The sequence below is a fragment of the Dendronephthya gigantea genome, unplaced genomic scaffold (assembly GCF_004324835.1).
Source record: "Dendronephthya gigantea isolate DGI-Jeju-01 unplaced genomic scaffold, DenGig_1.0 000077F, whole genome shotgun sequence".
Classification (NCBI taxonomy): domain Eukaryota; kingdom Metazoa; phylum Cnidaria; class Anthozoa; order Malacalcyonacea; family Nephtheidae; genus Dendronephthya; species Dendronephthya gigantea.
In genome coordinates this window covers 553,110-576,834 of record NW_021163087.1, presented here as the reverse complement: position 1 = coordinate 576,834, position 23,725 = coordinate 553,110, and the positions used below count along the sequence as shown (strand labels likewise).

At 35.8% G+C, this 23,725-nt stretch overlaps 3 protein-coding genes across 4 annotated transcripts; all 3 read left to right on the top strand.

Moving 5' to 3' along the window:
* Positions 1-470: 470 nt before the first annotated feature.
* Positions 471-8,360, top strand: LOC114532078. 2 transcript variants are annotated; one of them, XM_028553667.1, is made up of 7 exons: positions 471-535; positions 3,063-3,760; positions 5,077-5,438; positions 5,508-5,626; positions 5,789-5,909; positions 6,724-6,806; positions 7,457-8,360. In XM_028553667.1, exons 2-7 carry the CDS (start codon positions 3,085-3,087, stop codon positions 7,524-7,526), a joined length of 1,431 nt encoding a protein of 476 aa, XP_028409468.1. In that variant the 5' UTR covers positions 471-535; positions 3,063-3,084; the 3' UTR covers positions 7,527-8,360. The 2 variants fall into 2 exon arrangements, with proteins under 2 accessions (XP_028409468.1, XP_028409469.1); XM_028553668.1 differs by lacking the exon at positions 7,457-8,360 and having other exon boundaries at positions 6,724-6,810.
* Positions 8,361-10,147: 1,787 nt separating this feature from the next.
* Positions 10,148-16,251, top strand: LOC114532038. The gene is made up of 3 exons (XM_028553629.1): positions 10,148-10,172; positions 14,731-16,160; positions 16,210-16,251. Exons 2-3 carry the CDS (start codon positions 14,766-14,768, stop codon positions 16,249-16,251), a joined length of 1,437 nt encoding a protein of 478 aa, XP_028409430.1. The 5' UTR covers positions 10,148-10,172; positions 14,731-14,765.
* On the top strand, positions 16,003-18,294 carry LOC114532050 (zinc finger protein BRUTUS-like At1g74770). The gene is made up of 5 exons (XM_028553640.1): positions 16,003-16,899; positions 17,151-17,521; positions 17,604-17,722; positions 17,902-18,022; positions 18,208-18,294. Exons 1-5 carry the CDS (start codon positions 16,281-16,283, stop codon positions 18,292-18,294), a joined length of 1,317 nt encoding a protein of 438 aa, XP_028409441.1. The 5' UTR covers positions 16,003-16,280.
* The last annotated feature ends 5,431 nt before the right edge of the window (positions 18,295-23,725 follow it).

Below are 23,725 nucleotides of genomic sequence, written 5' to 3'. Positions count from 1 at the left end.
AACAATTGCGCTTTGAACTTATCCACCGTTTAAGCTAAACGCCTTTCGAACAACCGGCCCCTGCAGTACAAAGGTACCTATACAAAAATAATTTGAAAGACATTTCCTTAGCTTTACTAAGTAAGGAAAAACGCATAAAAAATTTTCCCCTCATATAATTTTCAAACTTTTGACAATTCATATTGTCTGTCTAAAGCTATAGTTGCCTATAATATGTAAGAATAAGTTGCTTCCTCCTGAAGAAATTGACGTGTCAGTGCCTTAATTGTCTGCAGCCTAGCTATGTCGGCTGCCCCCCCCTCTGTCCCTTCTCGTACACTTATGTGCGACAAGAAAAACAATTTTACTAATGAAATAAATTAATATTGCAGTTCAAACATTGGGTCGCCGTAAATTCATGTAGAAGTCCACACTATCATAATCCGCGTCTCACAACATGCCCCTCCAAATTACGGGATTTCCCCGTCGATTTTCGAAATAATATTCGAATATCTGCATGCAGGGACAAGTTAAGAAAATAGGAATAAGCAAAAAGGTAAGAAAATTGAAAGTATTAATGCAGAACATTACATGTAACTTTACAAGATAGTATAATGTCCGATCTGTGAGACCTCCGTGTCAACTTGGGAGATACAGTGATGACCTGATGTGTATATCATGCATGCAAACATTGATGTCAGTGATGACAATTTTGTTTAATAATTCATATGAACACATGCATTAACAGATATAGCAGTATTCAACGTTTGGGAGAATATTAGCTCATCTGTGTGTCTTAATTATTTTGTGGTGTTAAAGGGTCCTGACTATACCCCACTTTAAAATTTTGGAAACCCTCGAAATTAACAATGCGTTTGACAATTTGGTCTGCTTTTTAACAGTTTAACTTCGCTAGTTGCGACACAAATTTTGATTTCAATTAATACCCGTTTGAACCCCGAGAAGGCTCTTTCAATTATCATTAGTCGTCAAGACCAACTCGCAAGCTCACTACGAGTGTTTTCGTTTTATTTCAATACTTCCGTGCTACATTTATCTGCAAGACGCAACTACCTTGCGATTAGGTTTTTCAGTGATATCGAGTTGAAATAGGGCATTCCCCTTTAAAATTTGGGAAACCCCTAAATAAACAGACTGTATATATATATATAATATTATATATATATATATATATATATATATATATATATATATATATATATATATATATATTGACTGTCACTGTTTATTCGGAATTTGTTTTTAATTTACAGTGAGATATGATTTAAATACTTATATGTATATTCCCCTAAAATAAACGAACAGTATTTTTGAGTTTGTTACGCACATGCTGCATCATAGGATTATCATGGTTACAGGGTGTATATACCTCTTTCTGAACGTCATGAATTCCAATCGCATGCTGGAATTCTGCTTTAGAGACGAAATATGGACGTATATAACCCTTAAATTTGGATAATTTAGGTTCAGGACCGTCGCCAGAAGCTTAAATGCAAATATTACGGTGTTCATTGACAGTGAAAATATTGAATTCTAAGGAAATGAATAATTATAATAGCACGAAATTTTCATAGCGGGACAAAATTGTCAGGCTGACTACGCCACTGTGGCCAATTGACATAAAATTTTTGGCTGCAGTCGGTTTGAATAATGGAATGACTTTTGAGCATTCATCCATTTTCCATTCATCAGGAAAGATACCAGTATTAAAGGATACAGAAATAAAACTAAAAATTATCTTTGTCTATTTCATAAAAAAACCAACCTCGTTTCCAAGGCCTTTTCGGACTTTATAAAGGAGGTGAGAAAAGGAAAGGACCTGGAATCGGCCGTTGAAATGTGCATGGGTATTTTGAATAAGCATAATTTATCATAAAATTTTGCCTAATACACTGGCGGTCAAAAGGAACTGCTCAAAACAAGTTAAAATGCTCTCAAATGAACGTAACTGTCCCTTTAACAATATATACGAGTAAATATAGGCTAGATTACATGCTAAGCGATATGAATTGATATTTTGTTGACCCTCCTTTGGCCTTATAATTGATAACAGCCTTACACCGGCGTGGCATACTTTCTGTTAAGGTGGTAATCTTCACGGTCAAAAGAAATTCATCCTATGGACAGTCTTTACAGCAACGCATAAATCATCGACGCTTTATGAATGAGTTCCTTTCTTGCACTATCCTCTTGACATTGTTCTATAGATTTTCAATAGGGTTAAGGTCTTTTGACTGTGCAGGCCAATCCATTTCTGTCGCCCTTCCTGAAACAATTGTTTGACTACAATCAATGAATTATTTATTTATTATCTTCAAATCTTTTTTAATATTAACTTAATATCTTGAAGTCTTGTAGTAAGTTTAACGGGGGGGGGGTTGCGTTTCCACGCCTTCGTTATTTATGTGCAGCACCCCCGACGTTAAGCTTAATTACTATAAGATTTCAAGATAATAAAAAAAAAACATCAAAATAACCTGTGCGGAGGAGAGAGACTTAAGAGAGAGAGACTTAGAATTGACTGATATTTACTCCTATTTTAAAATTGATTTTATTTATTAAATAAAATACCATTATTCTCCGGCATTTTCATGGAATCCATTTTTACCACGCTATTTACCCAGGTAGAATATTGTTTTGATTTTCAGGAATGTAAAAACCACAAGTTTAATTTCAAAACTACGTCAGGCATTGTGAAAAAATACCGCTAAGAAGATATCGAGTAGTTTCTCTTTTGCCGTGCGGTTCGCATATATTTCGGCTGCTCTATGATTCTCGTTCCACCAGTCGTCCGTCTGTTGGCTGTTTTTTCACTTTTGTGACAGTTTGAAATTTAGGAGTGGATATTAAAATCATCAATCATCTCATTACCCATGTTTTCTTCGCTATAACGGTATACGACTGTCAGCGCTCTCTGCGTACTTTACCAGATATTAAAAAAGTGAACTTGTATTAGTGAGCCTCATTTCCGCGCGGATTCGAGTTTAGCGGCATGGTCATTTGACCCTACAATAATTGCTTTATTCTTCTGCGCTTCTGATACTAATATTTCTTTTGTTTAGGTTTCCAACACTACCTGACATCATGGCTTCTGACAGAGACTCCAGAAATCAATGTAAACTCATTCAGAACCTTACACAATGTTTATATCACGTGGTACAGTTTGTTTCGTGTAAAAAATTAAATCAATTGGCTGAAAGTGAAAAAAATGATGATCAAATCTTCGTAAATGAAATACTAAATATTTTTTCTCAAACAAAACCAATGTTCCAAGCAATTATGGATTTAATGGATACATTTGAACTGATGGTTAAATCGCCAAGAGAGATAACTGGAAACGTTTTGGAACAATTGTTTCATTACAATGGAAGGGGAGGAATCCTCACAGAAGAAAAAATGAACAAGCTGTTAAATTTTCTAAATAACGAAGGCTTTCAGGACGCTGGTATCGAAAACAGGCAACCACAGCAACAAAGGATAGAAAGTTCGAGTTCTTCGGAAAATATTTCTCCTTTGCCTGATACCAGCTCAAACGACGTAACCAATGACATAAACGATTTAATAACGGCATTTGAATCTTGTAAAATTAAAGATAAAGACTTGGAAACAACAGAATACGAGAACCATGCAAAAGAGAAAAAACTGCAGAATATGGATGGAAATGAAGCATGCGGAAAAGGAAAGAATGATGAAATTATTGCACCTGGATCAAAATCCACCCAGCATCCTGAGATAGGTTCACCTAACCGCCTATTTACAAGTAAATGTTTTTTTAAAGTTTAGTTAAATGATTTCAATTGAAACACATTAACACATGAACCCCCCGCTTACAAAACCCTAGAAACGATGAATTTGAATATTCGTTCTACCTGATGGATTTCTTTTGTACATATATGCCTCTTCAAAAGAAATCCGTCGTGCAGAACAGAAAAGATTTGAATCGGTGAAAATTTGTGGTATTTCCGGCATAAGGTGAATTGATGTTTCATGTAGACATATGCCAACATGCTGATCGAGTGTGCTACATTATTTGCGACGTATAAGCCTTTATTTGTTACCCTTCGTTAGCCTTTATTCGACCCTACTATAGATCAAGAATTGTATTTAGGTCTTTTTTCATCGTTCAATGATTTGCGTAATGATTTTCCGTGTTATTATCTGTTTTATATAGTTAAATAATTGGCTATAGCAGGGCTAGCTAAACAATACCTTAGAATTCCCCAGCAATTATGGCCTAGAATACCTCAGAGGAGCACAAACGGAGCTTTCAATACTTAGGAAGATATTTTAATTTCAACATGTCCGATAAGCAACACAAGTCTGAATTGATTTCCCTTTAATGTCTGATATTGATTTCAAACCACATCACTGAAGAAATAGATTACTGCTTTATAACCGTTATGTTTTATCAAAATCATCCTGGCATTTTACTGTTACGGATCTATCAAAAGCATGGGTGATTGGAAATATCGATTCCAAAATTAACAATTATATTCGTGCATGGCTTGAATTACTCATATCTGGAACGCTAAGCACAGTAATTCTTACCCGAAACAAATTAATTTGGTCTTAATATTTTGCCTCCATCTATCAAATTTACCCAATGCCAAACCGTTCGACGCAATGCTCTTAAAACCTCACCGATAGAAAACAATAGACCTTTATTTTTAAATTCATTTATTTGATTGGTTGATCAATTAAATCAGGGGACAGATTAGGTTGCACTATCGCACGTGGGAGCACTATTGGGAAGTCAGCCAAGCGGACAACATGAAAATTATATATGTAGGCTTGTGACTTGTGTTTTTAAATAAATAGTTTCTAAAAAGCAAAGAGTCTAACGCTTTTTAAATGAGATTTACAATTTTACATACCCTAAAAATTCATTAATAAAGTTTTCATTATTATCAAGTACCCTTTAGATTTCTGAATGAAAATCAACGCGGAGATCATGCATGAACAGCAAAAACTCAAATCAATTGTAACTGGATTTTCGTCCAGTAAAGTTACTGATATGGTCGGGATTGAGTAAAAGTTTCACATTATTGCTAATATCGCTTTATTGTTTAAAACCAGACGAGAGGAGAAGAATGACAGCAAATCCGTTGATAAAAACAAACCAATCACTACCAAACAACAGCAGGAACCTTCAAACATTTGGTAGCAATGGTTTAAAGCACTCCAAGCCCCAACGTCGTGATACAGAGAGAAACAACGGCTTCAATTCTCGCAACCCTGACACCTCTCACAACCACCAGGCTCTTGACCAGGATGACAATTGGCTTTGCAGTCATTATAAACGACACTGTTATGTTAAATTTGATTGTTGTGATAAATTTTGGCCATGTCATCGTTGCCATAACAATTGTGGAAGAAAGAAACTTAAGTCACGTGACACCAAGATGGTGAAATGTGTTTATTGTAACAAAGAGCAACCAGTAAGGAAACTTTTGTGCGATTTATGTCAGATACGTTCCGTGTCTTAACCTTTTTATTTCACGTTCTAGTTTGGAGAGTTTTGCTGCAACTGCAACGCAAAATTTGCCAATTATTTCTGTGCTTTATGTTTGCACTTAACTGGTAAAGATGACCATCCTTATCATTGTGAAAAATGTGGAATCTGCAGGTAGGAATTGTGTAAATGAGAATTTTGTTCAATCAGTAAATTTCTGCTTTGCTTAACAAGAGGTTATCAGTCCAGAACAATGGTTGGAAACGAATAATTAAACCACAGCGTTAGCTTCTCACAATAAAAATTGTCAATTGCAGTGGTGTTGTTCTATTTTAGAATTCATGGTGATCGATCTTTCCATTGCGATGTTTGTGGTGTGTGTCTGGATGTCCAACTTCTAGGAAATCATAAATGTCGTGAAGGATTTGCTGATGATGATTGTTGCATATGTTTGGAGGTACGGCAGAATAATTTATATTTGCTTGGTTAGGTTTTTTACTCCTACATTCTCAATTCTCAAATTCAAGGACATCCAATGTTATTGTTAAACGACTGATTTGATTAGTTATTACAGCGTAATACATTGCAATGAATTATGTGACATAATTTATTAAAACGCAACCGCTTAAATATGCAAGAATATTAATATTGTTCGGGTTTGCACCATAGTTCAGCTAAAATGACTTTTAGCATTTTAAATGAAGGATTGAGAGCCATTCTCAATTCCCAGACGATCTATTGTGCTTTAGAGCTGTATTAATGTTCTTGCATATTTAAGTGGTTGCGTTTTTTTTGAGACACCCTGTATATACTACAGGGTATCCCAAAAAAATCCCAAAACCATTGAAATCACCCATAACAAGGTAATAGTTAGAGTTTGAATATCTAAACACCCTGTTGGGACCCACAAGTGTATAAATAAATATTTGATATAAGAGTTTTAATTTATGCAATTAGAATGACAGTAAAATTTGTTTGTATACCCACAAATGACATTTATTACCAATATGGATAACAATATTTAAACTTTACAACTTAAACACTATGACCTTCGACATGTCATTAATTCTCTAGCAAACTTTAGATTTCTTTTAGCATTTTATAAGTTGAGTTAATCCTCACGAGCAAAAATGCGCGAAAAGCTATTCAAATTTTAACAAAGGTGATTTCAATAGTTTTGTTTTTTTAAAGACACCCTGTATTTATGACAATGACGAAGCTTTATGTTTTATTTAATAAATCATAAACAATTTTCGGGGCATTTTCTTTAGGATGTCTTCACAGGATGTCTGATCCTGCCGTGTTCTCATAAAGTACACAAAGAATGTGCAACTCTAATGATCAGAAGTGGAATGTAAGTAGTGTATTAACATTCTCTGGATTGTTGAGGCAGTTTTTAGCGATCACAGACCGCGAAGTCGAAAAAAATCCTGAAATTAGTGAAATATAAGCTCTTCTATGATTCAGAGTTTTCATAAACAACTATGTTTTCAAAAACAACCATGCATTCTACCATTCGTAATTGATTTTTGAAATCGGTGTTCTTTGAAACGTGATATTTTACCAATTACCATAAGGCAATAAAGGGAAGCTGCTTGTTTCAAATCAACAGCAGGCGGTGCGATACTGCGATCAGATTCTTCTTCAAGCTTGGTTCACCCTCCTAAAGCAAGTTTTCCACTAGCGTTACTTTTCGCCTTTATTCCTTTGAATTTGGGCAGTTTGTTCCAGATGGTTGTAGCTGAAAGCTCTCAAACAAAAGTAAAACGTCGCTTCACGCGAGAAATATCGCTAGTGGAAAACCGGCTTAAGGATCGGAATTCCATTTGCTTGAATTCAATGGTGTGCAAAATGCTTTTTCTGTCGGAAAAGAATACAATGGAGCCCCGATTCTTAGGAGCTAGTGTGAATCAGGCCTTAACAACGGGCGGTGTTTATCATACACACTTGTCTTAATTAAAATTGCACTCAAATAAATTTATATACTTACTTGTTTTTCTTCAGTACCCGTTGTCCAATTTGCCTGGAAAGTTTCGCTCACAAGCTTGAACGACGACCACTGACAAAACCATGAAAACGCTTTTGAAAGTTATTGTGTTTGGCCACAGGACCTTCATAAGGGGTAGTCAGAATATATTACTACAGCTTTAGTAAAATCGCAATCGCATTGGTCAATTTTTATTTAAAAATATTCTTTAGAAATCCATCACCAATAACATTGTTATTATTGTGTTTTGTGAATTTAAAATTTGTAATTTTAACTGACTACCCCTAGATTCGCCACTGAGCCTAGTGATATCGTCATCACACTGGGTGTTGAACACGATACAATATCTGTGTTGAACGTTGAGCAGCAGGTCACTGAGCACTTGATTTTTCTTACCTTGCTAGCCATTCTCGCAATTATTGTCATTTAACGTGTGACATATATAGCAGGAAAATGCTGGCAAACTCCTAGCAATGCAACTGCCACTGTAAGTGTTGATGAAATATTGAACTAAGTTTGTTCTGTCAGTGATATATGAATGTGGTAATGAATTTAGTACAGTTTCTTGTTAAATGGAAAAATTTGTACAAATTTAATTACATGAGTCCCAAGCACTGATCTGGTGAGACACTGCATATGAAAAGAAGTCTATATTAAGATTTCGGAGCTCCAGTGGCCACTCATTTCCATTGGAAACCACACTTTGTTTAACCAAGATGCTTTTTAACGGCCATGACCTTCAACAAAATTTTCCATGATCTTAAAGTCACGAGTTCAGTTGGGAGCGCCTCCCATAAAGTTTTTTCTCTGGCTCTGTTTTGCGTTTCTGGAACTAGGTCACCTTTTCTAATTTCATTGTTCAAAGACTGGTATACTTTCAGTATACTTTTATCCATTCAGTTTGTCGTCATATCAGTGGCCAGGATTTTAAGTAGTTTGAATAATAGTTGTAGAAAATGTTAAGCAAATGATATAATTTGTACATTTAGTGATCCTTCAATGTATTTAATTAATATCAATATACTTGTAATATGTTATAACTACTATATGCTTATAATTCAATATGAAATATAGATTTGTGAAAAAACTATTAACTGCCACAATTAATAAGACACAGAATCGTTCTAACATTTCCAGTTGTTTGATTAACCTTAATATTCTTAGGTTGGGGGATCTCTTTCTTAACTGTTAGCTCCAAATCTGTAATTTCGTTGCTTCTCAGGCATGTTTAAAACGGTTGAAAAAATCAATATCAGGTGGATAGCGCTATCCAGCTTTCGTACAACCGACCCCTGATTTATTAGTTCTCAATTTCAACTGCCAGACTCCATTCTCCATGCTGAAACATTATAAATGCATCGCATGCAATCTGCTGGACTTACAATCTTTCGGAATAAGACACTGTCTGCGAGCATTAGCGTAGCCAGCCTGTCGATTTGTCCCGCTATGCTAATATTTTAGTGTTCACTGACTGTGAAAACAATAAATTTCTAAAAACATGAATATTTATAATAACTCGAAATTTACTTAGCGGGACAAAATCGTCAGGCTGGCTACGCCACTGTGATTGCGAGGATTTCTGTTTTAGACCTGATGCAGGAACCGAAGGTCATTAATAACGAACAGTTATCCTAAAATACTCCCCTGTGGCACTCCTGAGGTAACAACCTTCCACTTAAACTTTTCTTCACCAATGACAATACGTTCTTTTATAAGCTGCCATAAACAAAGTACTTTACGAATAGATGCAAATTGAAACTTTATCAAATGCTTTTGCGAAGTCTACGAAGACTATACATCATAGACCATTGTCTTGAGACAATGTTGCACTAGCTGCAAATCCGCCTGCAATAACTAAATATAATTATATAACATGAACGGCTTTCACGAAAGATATGTTGGTTATCACATGATACATGTCAAAATCTGATAAAAATGTCATTATGGAATTACGTTGTTAGCGTTCCGCGTCTTTATGAACAATGTAGGCTTAGGAAATTTGGCGATAATTTTCTGCAAAACGTTTTTCTGAAAAACAATGCGACAGGTCGGCGTTGTATGGAAACCAGGCTTATAGCTATGTGTTGTACTGCATGGATGTGGCTACGTGGCTTTCCGGCTTTCCATGGAAGTACGTATACGAAGTCACAATCATATGACCTTTGTATTCTTCACTCTAATCACTCAGTTAATCTTTGATCAAGTTGCTAAACGCACATTGATCGTGAATGTTTCTAAAGGCAAACAGATAAGAAAATACAAAACGAGTACTGCTTATAAGGTAAGGAAATTTCAATCTGAATTAAAATATCTAAATGGAGGTTTTATGGTTAGCTTTGAGGCGTTGTACTAGACTTCTTGTAATACAGTGTCAATAGTGCATGACTGTGTGTTAATAAAAAGCATTTTCCGAGCAAAAATAATTGGGGAAGCACCTGCATGATTAACAGGTTGCAGATAAGCATGTTGGGAAAAGAATAATATTACCCCGCCTGTGTTCTGTATTATTTTTTTCAGAGAGGACCAAACTCGATGTGTAGGTTTCCTGTCGGAAAATTGTATTGACATGAACAGTAGCGTAGCCAGCCTGACGATTTGTCCCGCTATGCTAATATTTTGGTGTTCATTGACTGTAAAAACAATAAATTTCTAAAGAAATGAATAATTATAATAACTCGAAATTTACATAGCGGGACAAAATCGTCAGGCTGGCTACGCCACTGGACATGAATAGTAAGTACAATAATCAATAGCACAATTAATAGCAGTACGCACCTATATATATAGCTACCTAACCTTAACTTAGATGGATGGAGTGTTAAAAGACTTCTTGTATGCATCAGGTGACAGAATTAAGGGCTTACCAAGAAAATCTAAGCACTTCTCATGATAAGCCTAAATCTTCTGGATCTGAATATTGCAAGTCATCATAATAATATCACCTGGTCAGGCGGAACACAGCATTAATTTCATATGTTAATATGGCAAAAAAACCGTTTAAAACAGGATCCCACTTGTCGAAGCTGGGACCCATCTTGGCGGGACGGGATGCAGCAAAACAATTTCATATTATAGAAATACCAAGATGCTGAGATCCTGAGCATCATTCAGGGAAATGTCACTTCCCTGCTCTCTAATATAAACAGCCACTGTTTTAATTGTATGAAAAATGAGCTCTTTGATAACACGGGGATTTCCCTTTTCCGGTTGCTGCCCCTACCATGAAAACAATCCAGAATTATGAAGTCGCTACACTCTCAAAAAAAAAACAATTTGTATGGAATCAAATAGCACAGATTGGGAAGAGTTTTGCTCAATGGTCATACAATACTGGTATAATCCCAGAACGAGAATGTCCTCATCTGATTTTCGAAATTGCGATGATCATCATATATTTCACCTTTTAACCTAATTAAGATCGTAGACATCTGAGATTGCAATGCTCACCCTTCACTATACCGACCCTTGTATGCGGTTAATCTTTAAAAACAGCGAATATATAGATACACCAATATATAAAGGAATCGAAATTAAGGGCATTAATTGGCTTTTGCATGCAGCATGGAAAAACTCAGTTAATCTCCCAACGGAAGCTTGCCCCGAAAAAGGCTTTGTCTAAGAGCCACGAGCCCACGACCAGCCGACAATTTAAGAAACTAAAGTAAAAAACAAATACCGAAGAGACAAAACATATATATATATATATATATATATATATATATAATATATATATTATATATATAATATATATATTAATTTATTATATTATATATATATATTATATATATATATACATATATATATATATATATATATTATATATATATATATATATATATATATATATATATATATATATATATATATATATGTGTGTGTGTGTGTGTGTGTGTGTGTTGTGAAGTATTGTATTTCATTCTGTCTGAAGATGACTTTGAAATAAAGTGGAAAATATACCGTTTCAACCAGTGTCTTGTTTGATTCAAATATTGATTCTCAAGATATCTTGCCAGTTGCCATGCACTTCGGAATTTATTTTTGGATTTTGTCTAGTTTCTATACCACATTTGATCCCGTAATAGCCAGCCTTAAGGTTTAAATTCAAATACTAATAATACACAACACTGCAAGGCATCTCGTTAGCTTTACTAAATAAGGAAAAACCTTATATTCCGTTTCACAATTCCGCGTCTTACAACATGCCCCCTCCAAATTACGGGATTTCCCCGTCGATTAATTTTCGAAATGATGAACATCTACATATCACTACATGCAGGGACAGGTTAAGAAAATAGCAATAAGCAAAAAAGGTAAGAAAATTGAAAGTATCAATGAAGAACATTACAATTCCAATATTAATGTAACTTTACAAGATAGCATAATGTCCGATCTGTGAGACTTCCGTGTCAACTTCGGGGAGACTGATGACCTGATGTGTATATATCAAGCTAACTGATGTTGTAAGTCCTTTGCCTTTGGAATATTTGCGGATTAATCGACTTAGTGTTTAATTACATATTTATTATGATAATTGGTAGTTGCACTATTTCGAAATTAAAACTACCCTAAATTTATAATTAAATGTCTTCTATTATACGTAGAAAGCGACCAGTAGTGGCGGTGTGTATAAATATTCATATATATTCGGCTATTGCCCGACTGATTTATTTTGTACGCTATGGTTCCTGCGGGATATTTAACAATTATTCGCCGAATGCGAGGTGATTATTCAGGAATATTCACCGAGACGAAGTCGAGACATTGTGTGTCTTAATGCCTAGTTTCCATTTAGTCGTGAGTGTCGTGAACATGTCAAGGTGGCTGATGTGATAGAATATTTCTATACGTGTGCAGTCAACAATGACAGATTTGAATACAGGAATGAAAACGAATTTACATCCCGACAATTTCTCATCGGCGAAAATGACATGTTCACGACAATTACGACTAAATGGAAACCAGGCTTAATTATTGCGTGGAGAGTATAAGGCCATGCTAGGACAAGGGGGTTAAAAGTACTTTATATATGTTTACGCATTTCTTTCATGTGACATCCTACGTAACTTCAAAATTTATATTAATAATCACATGATAAACCACGCATTTTCCTTCTCATTATTCTTCTTCTCGTCCGATATTTACTCGGAAAATTTCCGAAGAATTGCTTGCTGTGTTTAATTAGTTGCACAATTTCATCATGCATGGGCCGGATTTTTTACATTCTCGAATATGAAACGAGAGGTATCAGCTGAGACAAAGACCTCCAGACGTGCATGGTTGTTAGCTTAGCATGTTACCCCCGTCGTGTGTGGGTAGTTTTCGTGAGGAATTCGCCTCGAGAAGCAAGTTTGTCACGTGTGCGGATGGTTTTCGGGCTGAGCTAACCTTGCCTCGCGAGATAGTTTAGCTGATAGCTCTCGTGTGCGGCGGGCTTTAAAGCATTCGAGGAATTTGAAACCTGTAGTTCATAATGAGTTGGTGGGTGTCAAGAAAGACAACTTTGTTTGGTAAATTGAGATATATTTCCTTTCTCTATGAATTCTGACTTATTTACGCATGCAAAACGTTTCTTGAGTCCTCTGTCCGAACGCTGACCTTTCATAAAATACGTAAATAAATGTAAAACATAATATTAAGTAATTATAGCTATTGTTTGTTCCTAATTCATGACAGTGGGTATACGGAGAAATATAGCTATGAATTTGTTTAATTTATCCATAAAGTAAAAGTTGGAAATCATCTTTTTGCAAAAACCATGACCAGTTGACAATTTAAAAAAATAGGTACGCAATGCGTACATGTGGGTAGCCTGTAAAACATTATTAATGCGATAAAGCTGCTATAGTGGCGAGTAAATATCAACTGATGCAATAAAATATTATTTTCTAGTCTTATGTTCTAATGCCATAGACATTATAATATTTTATTGTATTAAATACATTTTACGACAGATCAAAACATATATAAAAGCATTTTTACAAGAGATAGAAAATGAATTTTTTTAAGTAGAATAGGTGAACAGAACAAAAAAAGAGAGTAAGGTTCCAGGATGGTGGACACATTGTCTGATAACATAAAGCTTATTTTAGAAGGATTTCTTTGAGGATAAACAAAGATTTCTTTGAGGATAAACTACTTGATTTGCCAGATCATTTTACAGTCACATAACAAAGAGTCCAAAATTGTTTCAAACGTTTTGCACTAACAATTTTTCAGAACTTATCTATGTATCTGAACAATATTTTAAAGATTTTTGATCAGTTGAAATGCACTTTTGTTAACAGTTTTGTTTTTTGAACTCCAAAGCATTTGGTTAAATAGCCGCATGTCCACAAGCAAGAAATTGACAAGTGAAATATTGCATCATAATTTATAAAACAGGGCAACTTGTTACTACCATTTGCAATAAGGTAATGTATTTGGTTTAATAGCCTCATGTCCACAAGCAAGAAATTGACAGGTGAAATATTGCATTATAATTTATAAAACAGGGCAACTTGTTACTACCATTTGCCAAATGATAATTCATAAAACAGGGCAACTTGTTACTACCATTTGCATTAAGATAATGTATTTGGTTTAATAGCTGCATGTCCACAAGCAAGAAATTGACAGGTGAAATATTGAATTATAATTTATAAAGCAGGGCAACTTGTTACTACCATTTGCCGAATTATAATTCATAAAACAGGGCAACTTGTTACTACCATTTGCAATAAGGTAATGTATTTGGTTTAATAGCTGCATGTCCACAAGCAAGAAATTGACAGGTGAAATATTGCATTATAAGTTATAAAAAAAGGGCAACTTGTTACTACCATTTGCCGAATAAGGTAATGTTTTATTTATTTTCTATTAGTGTAACTTTGTAGTTGTAGATTCAACGCTCACCGATCACCGCTTTTTCGTCTTTAAAGTACTCAACTTCGCTTTAAAATTTGACAAACGTATTAATATAACTTCGGTTGCTTCCGTCCTTCGAAAACAACGAAATTTTCCGGAAGTAGAACGTACCGTTCGTCATCTTTCGTATTTCCGACGATTGCCGAAGATGTGGCACCCACACACAAACATCCGGACACTTTTTCGACTACATAGTGGTTAGCCGCGCATGCGCAGGCTACCCACAAAAAGTAAAGTAATAATCAGGACATTGATGCATTGATGACGTCGACCACGGTTAATAATTATTGTTTATAAGCGCAAAACACATATATTGCCTGTGATTAAAGTTGTTTGCATCAAATGTTTGAACACTGTATACTGACATGAAAGATATGTCTATTTACAGGGATTGTTGCAATTAAGAAGTGAATTTCGGCCATAATGGCGACAATGATAACGATGCCTGTTACACCAACTTCCAACCAGAGCTTAATTAATCGTTGGAACGTTTTGAGGAGGTTTATTTGGTGTGTAAACGACGTGGTACTGAGTGCACTCCTTAAACCTTTGGAGTTGGGGAGGAATAATGAATTTCAGCACGTACTTTCAGACTCAGATTTTGATAAAACGTCCACTAAATGGGAGGAGAATATTAGATTGGCAATGAAATTTTCACCCAACACGACTGGTAAAAATACGAATTCGGAGCTATCCAATATTATCTCTGAAATAAAAGCATCGTTTGAAAAAACCTCGAACTCATTAGATATACTTCAAACGCATCTTGAATTGCCAAGTGAGAAAACTAGTAAAACTCTGAAGACTTTGTTTGATCGTGAAAAAAGAAAAGGGTTTCTTCCAGAGGAAAAGATCGACAATTTGTTGAATTTTTTAGTTAATGGATACTACCAGAATTCCGAAAACGAAAGCAAAGCATTTCAATGTCAGGATAGAGAAAGTTCAAGCTCTGAAATCTGCATTATTGATTTTGACGTTTCACCAGATCATGTGTCAACTTTTTCCAAAGAAACCTTTAGAAAAAATATAAAAGTAGAAGATTTCACAATTGGAAGTGTACTTGGCTCATTTAAATCGTTAAAATCAGACGATTTGGACGTGGAATTCATGGTAAGTGTCTTGGAAGACAAATTCCACTCTCAAACAGAGCAAATAAAATTATTGAAAAGTGAAAATCAAAACGTTTTGGCTGAACTTGGGGAAATTCTCTTCGTAGAAAATGTGAGAGAAAAGCAGGGACAGTTCGAACAAATATATCCAACTTCGTTGCAACAAAATATGTCTATCAGCCACGATAGACTTAAAAATAAGCATCTTGCCCTTAGAAATGATTACGATCATGATACCTGTTGCAATGGATCTAATTCCATGGTGTGTCCAAATAATTCCCTAAAATTTCAAACCTCAAACCAAAATATAAATCCTTTGTCCGGAAAAGAATCAGTTATTCAAAATGCTTCTCCCCTTAAAAATGTTGTGTTTGGAGCCAACGCTTTAGTGCATGAAGGCCCAAATCAATCAGCGAGTGATACGATTATGACACGAACAAGAGATGGAGCGGTTTTTCATGAAGATTCGAAAGGGAATTTATTGTTAAACTCTGGGAATGACGGTGAAAATGAAAGTCCAACAACACAAAACCAACTGGGGTTGAAAACAAGCAGCGGAGAGAGTATCAAGTCACGTGGACGTGAAGCTCAAACGATCAACGTGCTAGCGTCGACATCACAAGATGATACAGCAACGCAACATGGGATTGAACATAAAGCCAGAGAAAGCAGTGGTCTTACAACAAAACCACCCAGAGATGACAGCAATGTTCAAATCAGTTTCAACCAGCAGGATTATGAAGATCTGTCATTCTCAGTTCAACAAGATGATTCCAATGGAAGAGAGTTCATATCCTTGAGTAATAAGCCATCAACATCCGTGGCTGCGATGTTATACAACAACTACAAGATATTGTTGCTCACTCTGTCTCAAAGTCTTCTTTCTTCTGATGTTATAAAACTCAAAGACTGGGCAAGTGAGAAATTTTCGATTGAGAGAGCTCAAAATACTACAGATGTTTTCTTTAAACTCGATGAAAAAGGAGTTATTAACGCGGAGGATTTAAATCAACTTCGTTCTTTTTTTCAATCCATCGTCAGATATGATCTTCTGCACATGATTGATATATTCCTTCTTGGTGACTATAGTCTACTTCGGCTTGTACCAGGCCCGAGTATTCGCGAAGCAAGTCGCGCCAAATCAAGATATTGGGATGTGAGTGCCATCAATGGAGAGATCCTCACTCCAGATTATTCAGTCAGCCTAATTCCTAGACGTGATGACCGGAATGCTGCAATTTCAGGGAAACTATCGAACAACACAACCACTAAACACACACAGAATTCCACTTTTCTAACCTCCGAGAAACAGTCAAATACCGTCCCCCATTCCAAACTATCCTTTAGATGTCGAAATGGAAATCAACCCACGGCACACGAACAACAAGAATTTATACCTGTTACAACTGGAGTTACTGATGTGGTTGCCTCTGAAAGCTCTCTTTCCCGTGAGTATTCAATGTTTTATAGCCAATTTTATATTCACAATAACATAAAGTTATTGTCATAATGTAGAGTGAAGTTGAAGATGCACAATATTTAAACTCCAGTTCGTTTAGCTCGCTTATCTATTGAGTCTTAGGCCCAAATTCCGATTTTGTAGGTGAAAAAGAGTTCAACCTTATAGCCGCAATATATTTTTGTTGAAATTGAATTAACGTTCCTAAAATTCCTACTTTTTTCTTAATGCCAAAACCAGACGAGAGGAGAAGAATGACAGCAAACCCATTGATAAAAACAAACCAATCACTACCAAACAACAACCGAAACCTTCAAACATTTGGTAGCAATGGTTTAAAACACTCCAAACCCCAACGTCGTGATACAGAGAGAAACAACGGCTTCAATACTCGCAACCCCGACACCTCTCACAACCACCAGGCTCTTGACCAGGATGATAATTGGCTCTGCAGTCATTATAAACGACACTGTTACGTGAAATTTGAGTGTTGTGATAAATTTTGGCCATGCCATCGTTGCCATAACAACCAAAGCAAATGCGGGAGAAAGAAACTAAAGTCACGTGACACAAAGATGGTGAAGTGTGTTTATTGTGACAAAGAGCAACCAGTAAGGAAACTTTTGTGCGAATTATGTCGGACGTGTTCCATTTTCTGATGATTCCATGAATTTGTTCAATTTCACTTTGTAGTTTGGAGAGTTTTGCTGTAATTGTAATGCAAAATTTGCAAATTATTTCTGTGGTTTATGTTTGCACTTAACTGGTAAAGATGACCATCCTTATCATTGTGAAAAATGTGGAATCTGCAGGTATGACTATGGACTATGTAAATGAGAATTTTGTGGAATCAGCAAATTTCTGCTTTGCTTAACAAGAACTGATTAGCAGACGTAACGATGGTTGGAAACGAATACGTAAAACACACTTAAGATAGCGTTAGTTTCTCCTTTTAAAACAGTAAAGTTTGTAAACTGTGGTTCTATTTTAGAATTCATGGTGATCGATCTTTCCATTGCGATGTTTGTGGTGTGTGTCTGGATGTCCAACTTCGAGGAAATCATAAATGTCGTGAAGGATCTGCTCATGATGAATGTTGCATATGTTTGGAGGTACGGCAGAATAAATTATTTGCTTTTTACTTTTCACTGCATTCACATTCTACATTCTCATCTACAAGATCATACAAGGTCCATGATGTTAAACAACTAAATTATTTAATAATTAGATTGTATAGTGTATAATAACATTGCAAATTGTGACGTGTTGTAAACAATTTTTTATTGTTTTTTTTTAGGATGCCTTCACAGGATGTCAAATTCTGCCGTGTTCTCATAAAGTGCACAAAGAATGTGCAACTCAAATGATCAGAAGTGGAATGTAAGTATTAAAATTCTGTTAGTATTTTGATTGCCCGTTGTTAAAGTGCCCATATCACTTGTGGGATCTTTACGGATTTGAATAGAGCTTGAAAAATTAGTTTATAAGTTCTACAACCCTTTTTGATATAGTTAAATAGTTTCGGAAATATTTACATCTAAACATGACAATTGCCTAAATTTCCGTCGTGCTCGGAGGCCTGGGACTCAGGAACCGAGCTCTTGTCAAACATAATATAATCAATTGTAATTTTACTTCGATCTTCCAATAACGTAAAATATTTTGAGAAAAACTCGCCCAGTTTCTACAGCCATACACAACGCACCGTTCCCGCGTTTTTTTCTTGAAAAGCGCAAACTATATCGCCAGTGAAACTCGTCATGTTACATTATAAAAGACGGCGTGTTTGCAAATCATTCCTGAGTCCCAGTCCCCCCAACGGACGTATTTTCGAAACTATTTAATTATATCAAAAAAGGTTGTAGAACTTATAAACAAATTTTTCAAGCCCTATTCAAATCCGTAAAGATCCCACAAGTGATATAGGCACTTTAAGGCAGTGTTTATCGAGCACAAGGGGAGTAAAAACGACAGTTTCAGAATAAACATATCCATCGAAGTTTCTCTAAACTGTTGTAACTCATCGTAGATTATTCTCCAATTAGTCAATAGCGTAATACATGTAGGGATTCTCGTTCAGTCAGAAAAGCATCAACGTATGAGTTTCAGGTTGTCATACATGTAGACTTGTCTTTAAATTGCAGTCAAAATTATTCCTATACTATAACATGTCTTTTTTTTCTTCAGTACCCGCTGTCCAATCTGCCGGGAAAGTTTCGCTCACAAGCTTGAACGACGACCACTAACAAAACCAGGAAAACGTTTTTGAAAGTAATTGTGTTTGGCCACAAGACCTTCATAAGCTCGAACGACACAGCTAGTCTGCGATCAGTCCATTGACGTCGCACGTTGATTCATGATACTGTACCTGGGTTGAACGTGAAGTAGCAGGTCACTGCGCAATTGAATTTCTAACCTTGCTGGCCATTCTCACAGTTACTGTAAGTCCTTTGTCCCACTCTACTTTAAAATAACAAATTTGTCTGATATAAAATATGAAGTGCCCAGTAGAAGGGGTGTAAAATCCGTGCCAGATTTTACATTTACGTATTACGTATTTCAGTGTTTCCAATGTTTGAATGTAGTCGCATAATATAGTAGAAGTAAGAATATGTAATCATAGGTAAATGTATCTACACTTATGGTTTCCAAAAACCAGGCTGGTTCGGAACTTCGAATATAATTTGAAAGAAAAGAAAAACTCTTCCATAAAAGCGCTTCGAGCGATGCGACTCCCACTGTATAAGTGTCGATGAAACTAAGCGTTGCTCTCTCAGTGATAGAAGAAGTAAAAAAGCTGAGCGAACGAATGTCCCAGATTCCGTTTTGGCTGTCTAAAAGGCCAAAGGTGTAATTTGAAGCCGGGAATAATAAGACAGTGTCACAATCTTAGTGACGTTTGTTGAATTTAAGTCATCTCACCAGCGGTGAACGTCTTTGTAGATTTCGATTGCCATTATACCGATCTAGGTCGTTCTGGCCTGAACACTCTAATTTTGCAAAGTCGATAGAAACAGTAAGAACAGTTTGCGATAAAACATTTTGTAACAGCATGTTCAGTTTTGAAAAATGCCTAATCACCTTAAAGATTTAGTTATAAGACAAATTCATGGATATAAATAACTTTTTATTGACCTCTTTTTCGGGCGAATTCCTTTGAACGCCTCCACAATAATAATGTATAAAAACGATCACTCTGGCTTGTTCTAACTCTTCAGTCTGGTTTCCATATGACGCCGACGTCGGCAAAGTATTATTGTCGGTGATTATTATTTATTGATGAGTGAAATCTTTTGTCTTTCTGAAATAATTTTCTCCTTGAATGATTACGAGTCGGCTGCAGTCGGCGTCATATGGAAACCAGGCTTTAGCCTCGGCAACAAATTCTCAGCCATTCGAAGCAATTTCTGAACCAACCTGGAAACTAATTAACACGTATTGTAGTTGAAAATAATAACTTTTAATTATTTGTATTTTGTCTCGTGTCGACCATATATGATATATCACTCGCGTTTATTTGAATTTTTAGATTAGTTTCACATTTTGACAAGAGTTCTTGGTCTAAATTTTTATACTTATGAATTTCACGTAAAATCAATATGTTTTAGACTTGGGTTAACAGGGAACCACATAATTTCTGTCTCACATTTACCCGTCCATGACGTTGACTTTTATAAAATGTTGAAGTAAAGTGATATTCCCTTTGCTTTGATTTTTTGGAAGTTCGTCTTTTATTATTTTAAAAGGCTGGTAATGTAATAATACTGGTAATAATAGATGATAATCCAGGTTGAATAATGGTATTTTAGTGGAAAATATTTAGAAAATTATGTTAATCTGACATTTAGTGATCCTGCAATATCATATAATAAATATAAATTATACTCACAATTGTAAACTTCAATATGTATTATTGAACATAAAATATATGTGTTAAAAACCTTTTTGCTTGTAATCAATGCAGAATATAAAGGAATTATTGGCATACCAATAAAGATTTTATTGCTTCCTGAGCTTATCATATAAAATAGGCGAACTTAATATGGGGCACTTGGGTAATTCCCCGTAACTTTCTGATTACATGAATGTAACGCGTGCAGGAAGGCGGAAGGGAGCGGCGATACAAATATGTAGCAGAATGCGCATATGCTTCATTCTGCTCTTCGCTTCATAGCGCAAAGTCGTCTCTGTTTTGAAGTAAAGTTTTCCTCCCAAGTCCCACCCTCCTCCCCATTTTTCTGAACGCGTTATTCTATTTGTATATTAGTTTATTAGTTATATGCTGTTACTTGTGGGCGTTTTTATTATCCCCACCTTTCCTGTGCTAACTGTTAATTAATCACTTTGGTTAATAATTCGTTATGTTAAAAATTATGTCATTCATTACAAAATTAATAAACCGGAATGTGCGTTATGCAATACGCACATTGCCATAATTATTCCAAGTGGTGTCTTCCAAGTGGTCTCTGACTCGTTTATTGCCTAAAACTCATGCACAGAAAACAGAGCTCATCGTGACAAGATAATCCCCAGATATGGTGTTAATTAAAGGAAGCGATAAAGCAGAATTTCGAGTAGAAAAACACGAACTTGATTTTTCTCCTCGAAAATCTTCGAATTCCCACAACTATCAAATTAATGTCGTCAGTACCACTGACTATCATCTCCTTCATCAAAAGCAAATCATGCTCTTCTCCATCCCATTTTCAAATTCGCATTTGAACTAACAGCTATTTTTTCAACGTTTCAGCTAGAGACAGGTCCGCCGAGAGAAATTGTGGGGCCCGAGGCCAATTTTTTTTCTTGTGTCTTATGTCGTTTTAAATATCTGCAAGGCATAAAGTACTTCAAAGCGTTGTGAAGATGTTTAACAAACTTAAACTTTTTTTACAAATACCAACGTATCTTAAAATAACAGTGACTATCACTCGTACTTTCGACCAGTGTGCGAATAATATACCGAGCCCAACATTTTTTAAGGTGCTTTAGGTTCTTTCTTAAATCGCGGGCCCCTTCAGGTTGGGGGCCCGGGCAAAATGCCCCTCTCTGCCCTTCCCCCGTTTTGGCGGCCCTGTTCAGAGGAAAATCTTTCTACTTCGCCGCAGCAGCTCGACGGCGGCTCCATGCAGAAGCCGAGCAACGTGAACCAGAAGAAAAACGTACTTCCGCTTTGCTTTTTCGGCGTCATCAAAAACATCGCCGCTTAGAATCTGATCAGCAGATAGACTATATGTTTTTCAGTTGGGACTTGGTTAATATAATTTGGTGTTGTGCCTCGCAGAGGATTGGTGCTTGTTTTCCCCGAGCCGGCGCGAAGTGCCGTGCGAGAATACTAATCCCGCCCGGAGATTAGGAATTACATCCGGGTATTCTGACAGAACATAGGCGAATGAGGCGAATCCAAACTTGCCCAAACGTCATGGACGTTCAATGGTCATGGTAGTTGTGCGCATGCGCGAAATTTGAACGAAGAAAGAACGGTCGTCTACAACTTGCTGATTGGCTCAGACAAAAAGAGGGCATGCATGAGAGCGTCAGCATTTTAACCGTCATTTTGCAAACTACTTTTTAAAAATATAAAATGAAATCATGGAGTAAAATATTAAAACAATATTAAAATATTTAAAGATCATCACAGCACAGAAACAGTTGGTGAAGTAGGAACGACTCGTAGTTTATAATCTTTGAAGGTGTTATATATTTTGCTTATTCAGTGTTTGCTGTAAGAATGCATTGTTATTTTGACAAGTACGAGCTTGATATGTCGTTTTACAAGGAGCTAACCGACCGTTTAAGGCTTTACATCATCGCTTAAACTTTAAAAAGAGTTCTGAAAAGTGTACTTCAGAGTTTTGATAAGACAAATATCACTTTGCAGCTTATAAAGTCGCTAAAATCATTGAATAAAATAAATAATGGAAAAACAACATTCGACGTTTAGTGCTTGTATGGTTACTATAATTATTTGTGCTATTTTGTTGTTTTGAAGGTTTAGCTATAGAAAAGTTTAACACTCACTTAAACTGCAACGTAATGCAGCAGGCAAACAGGTGATTTCTGTTCACCTTTACGACTGTCTTTGTTTCCGAAGAACTTGCACGAGTTATTTCATAATATTAGCGTAGAAAGTTAGGTCTGGGTAGCGCACGAAATATTTTGCCTCGTGTAAAATGGCGAGGGGTTGCTGCATGCATGTATTTCTAGCTAGTAAGTTCTCTAATTTGGGAACTACAAAATACATTCACCTAATTTTGTGGTATTCGAAGAAAATATGATTTAGTATTGACTTGATTTGCCTCTTCAATTTACCTCTTTCTCTGAATCAGTTATTAACTATTATAAATATGGTCGATCAGCAAAATGGCTTTAAACAATCCAAACAACTTCGAACACATAACGTCATTACACAGGGTGTCTTAAAAAAAACGCCACCACTTAAATATGCAAGAACATTAATACAGCTCTAAAGCGCAATAGATACGCACCTCTGGGAATTGAAAATGGCTCTTAATCCTTCATTTAAAATGCTAAAAGTCATGTTAGCTGAACTGTGGCGCAAACCCGAACAATATTAATATTCTTGCTTATTTAAGTGGTTGCGTTTTTTTTGAGACACCCTGTATATGATTAACTCTTGCCGCGTTGTCATGCACCGTGAAATTGGTGTAAGTCACGATGCCGTTTCAGCAACTACGGCGATGTGCAACGTTAAAACGTAGGAATGACATCTTGTAAACTCAAGTTATGTGCTATAGACAACAAGACAAAAGTTTTAAGGTGATATTTCGACTTTATTTCAAAGTCATTGTCAAACC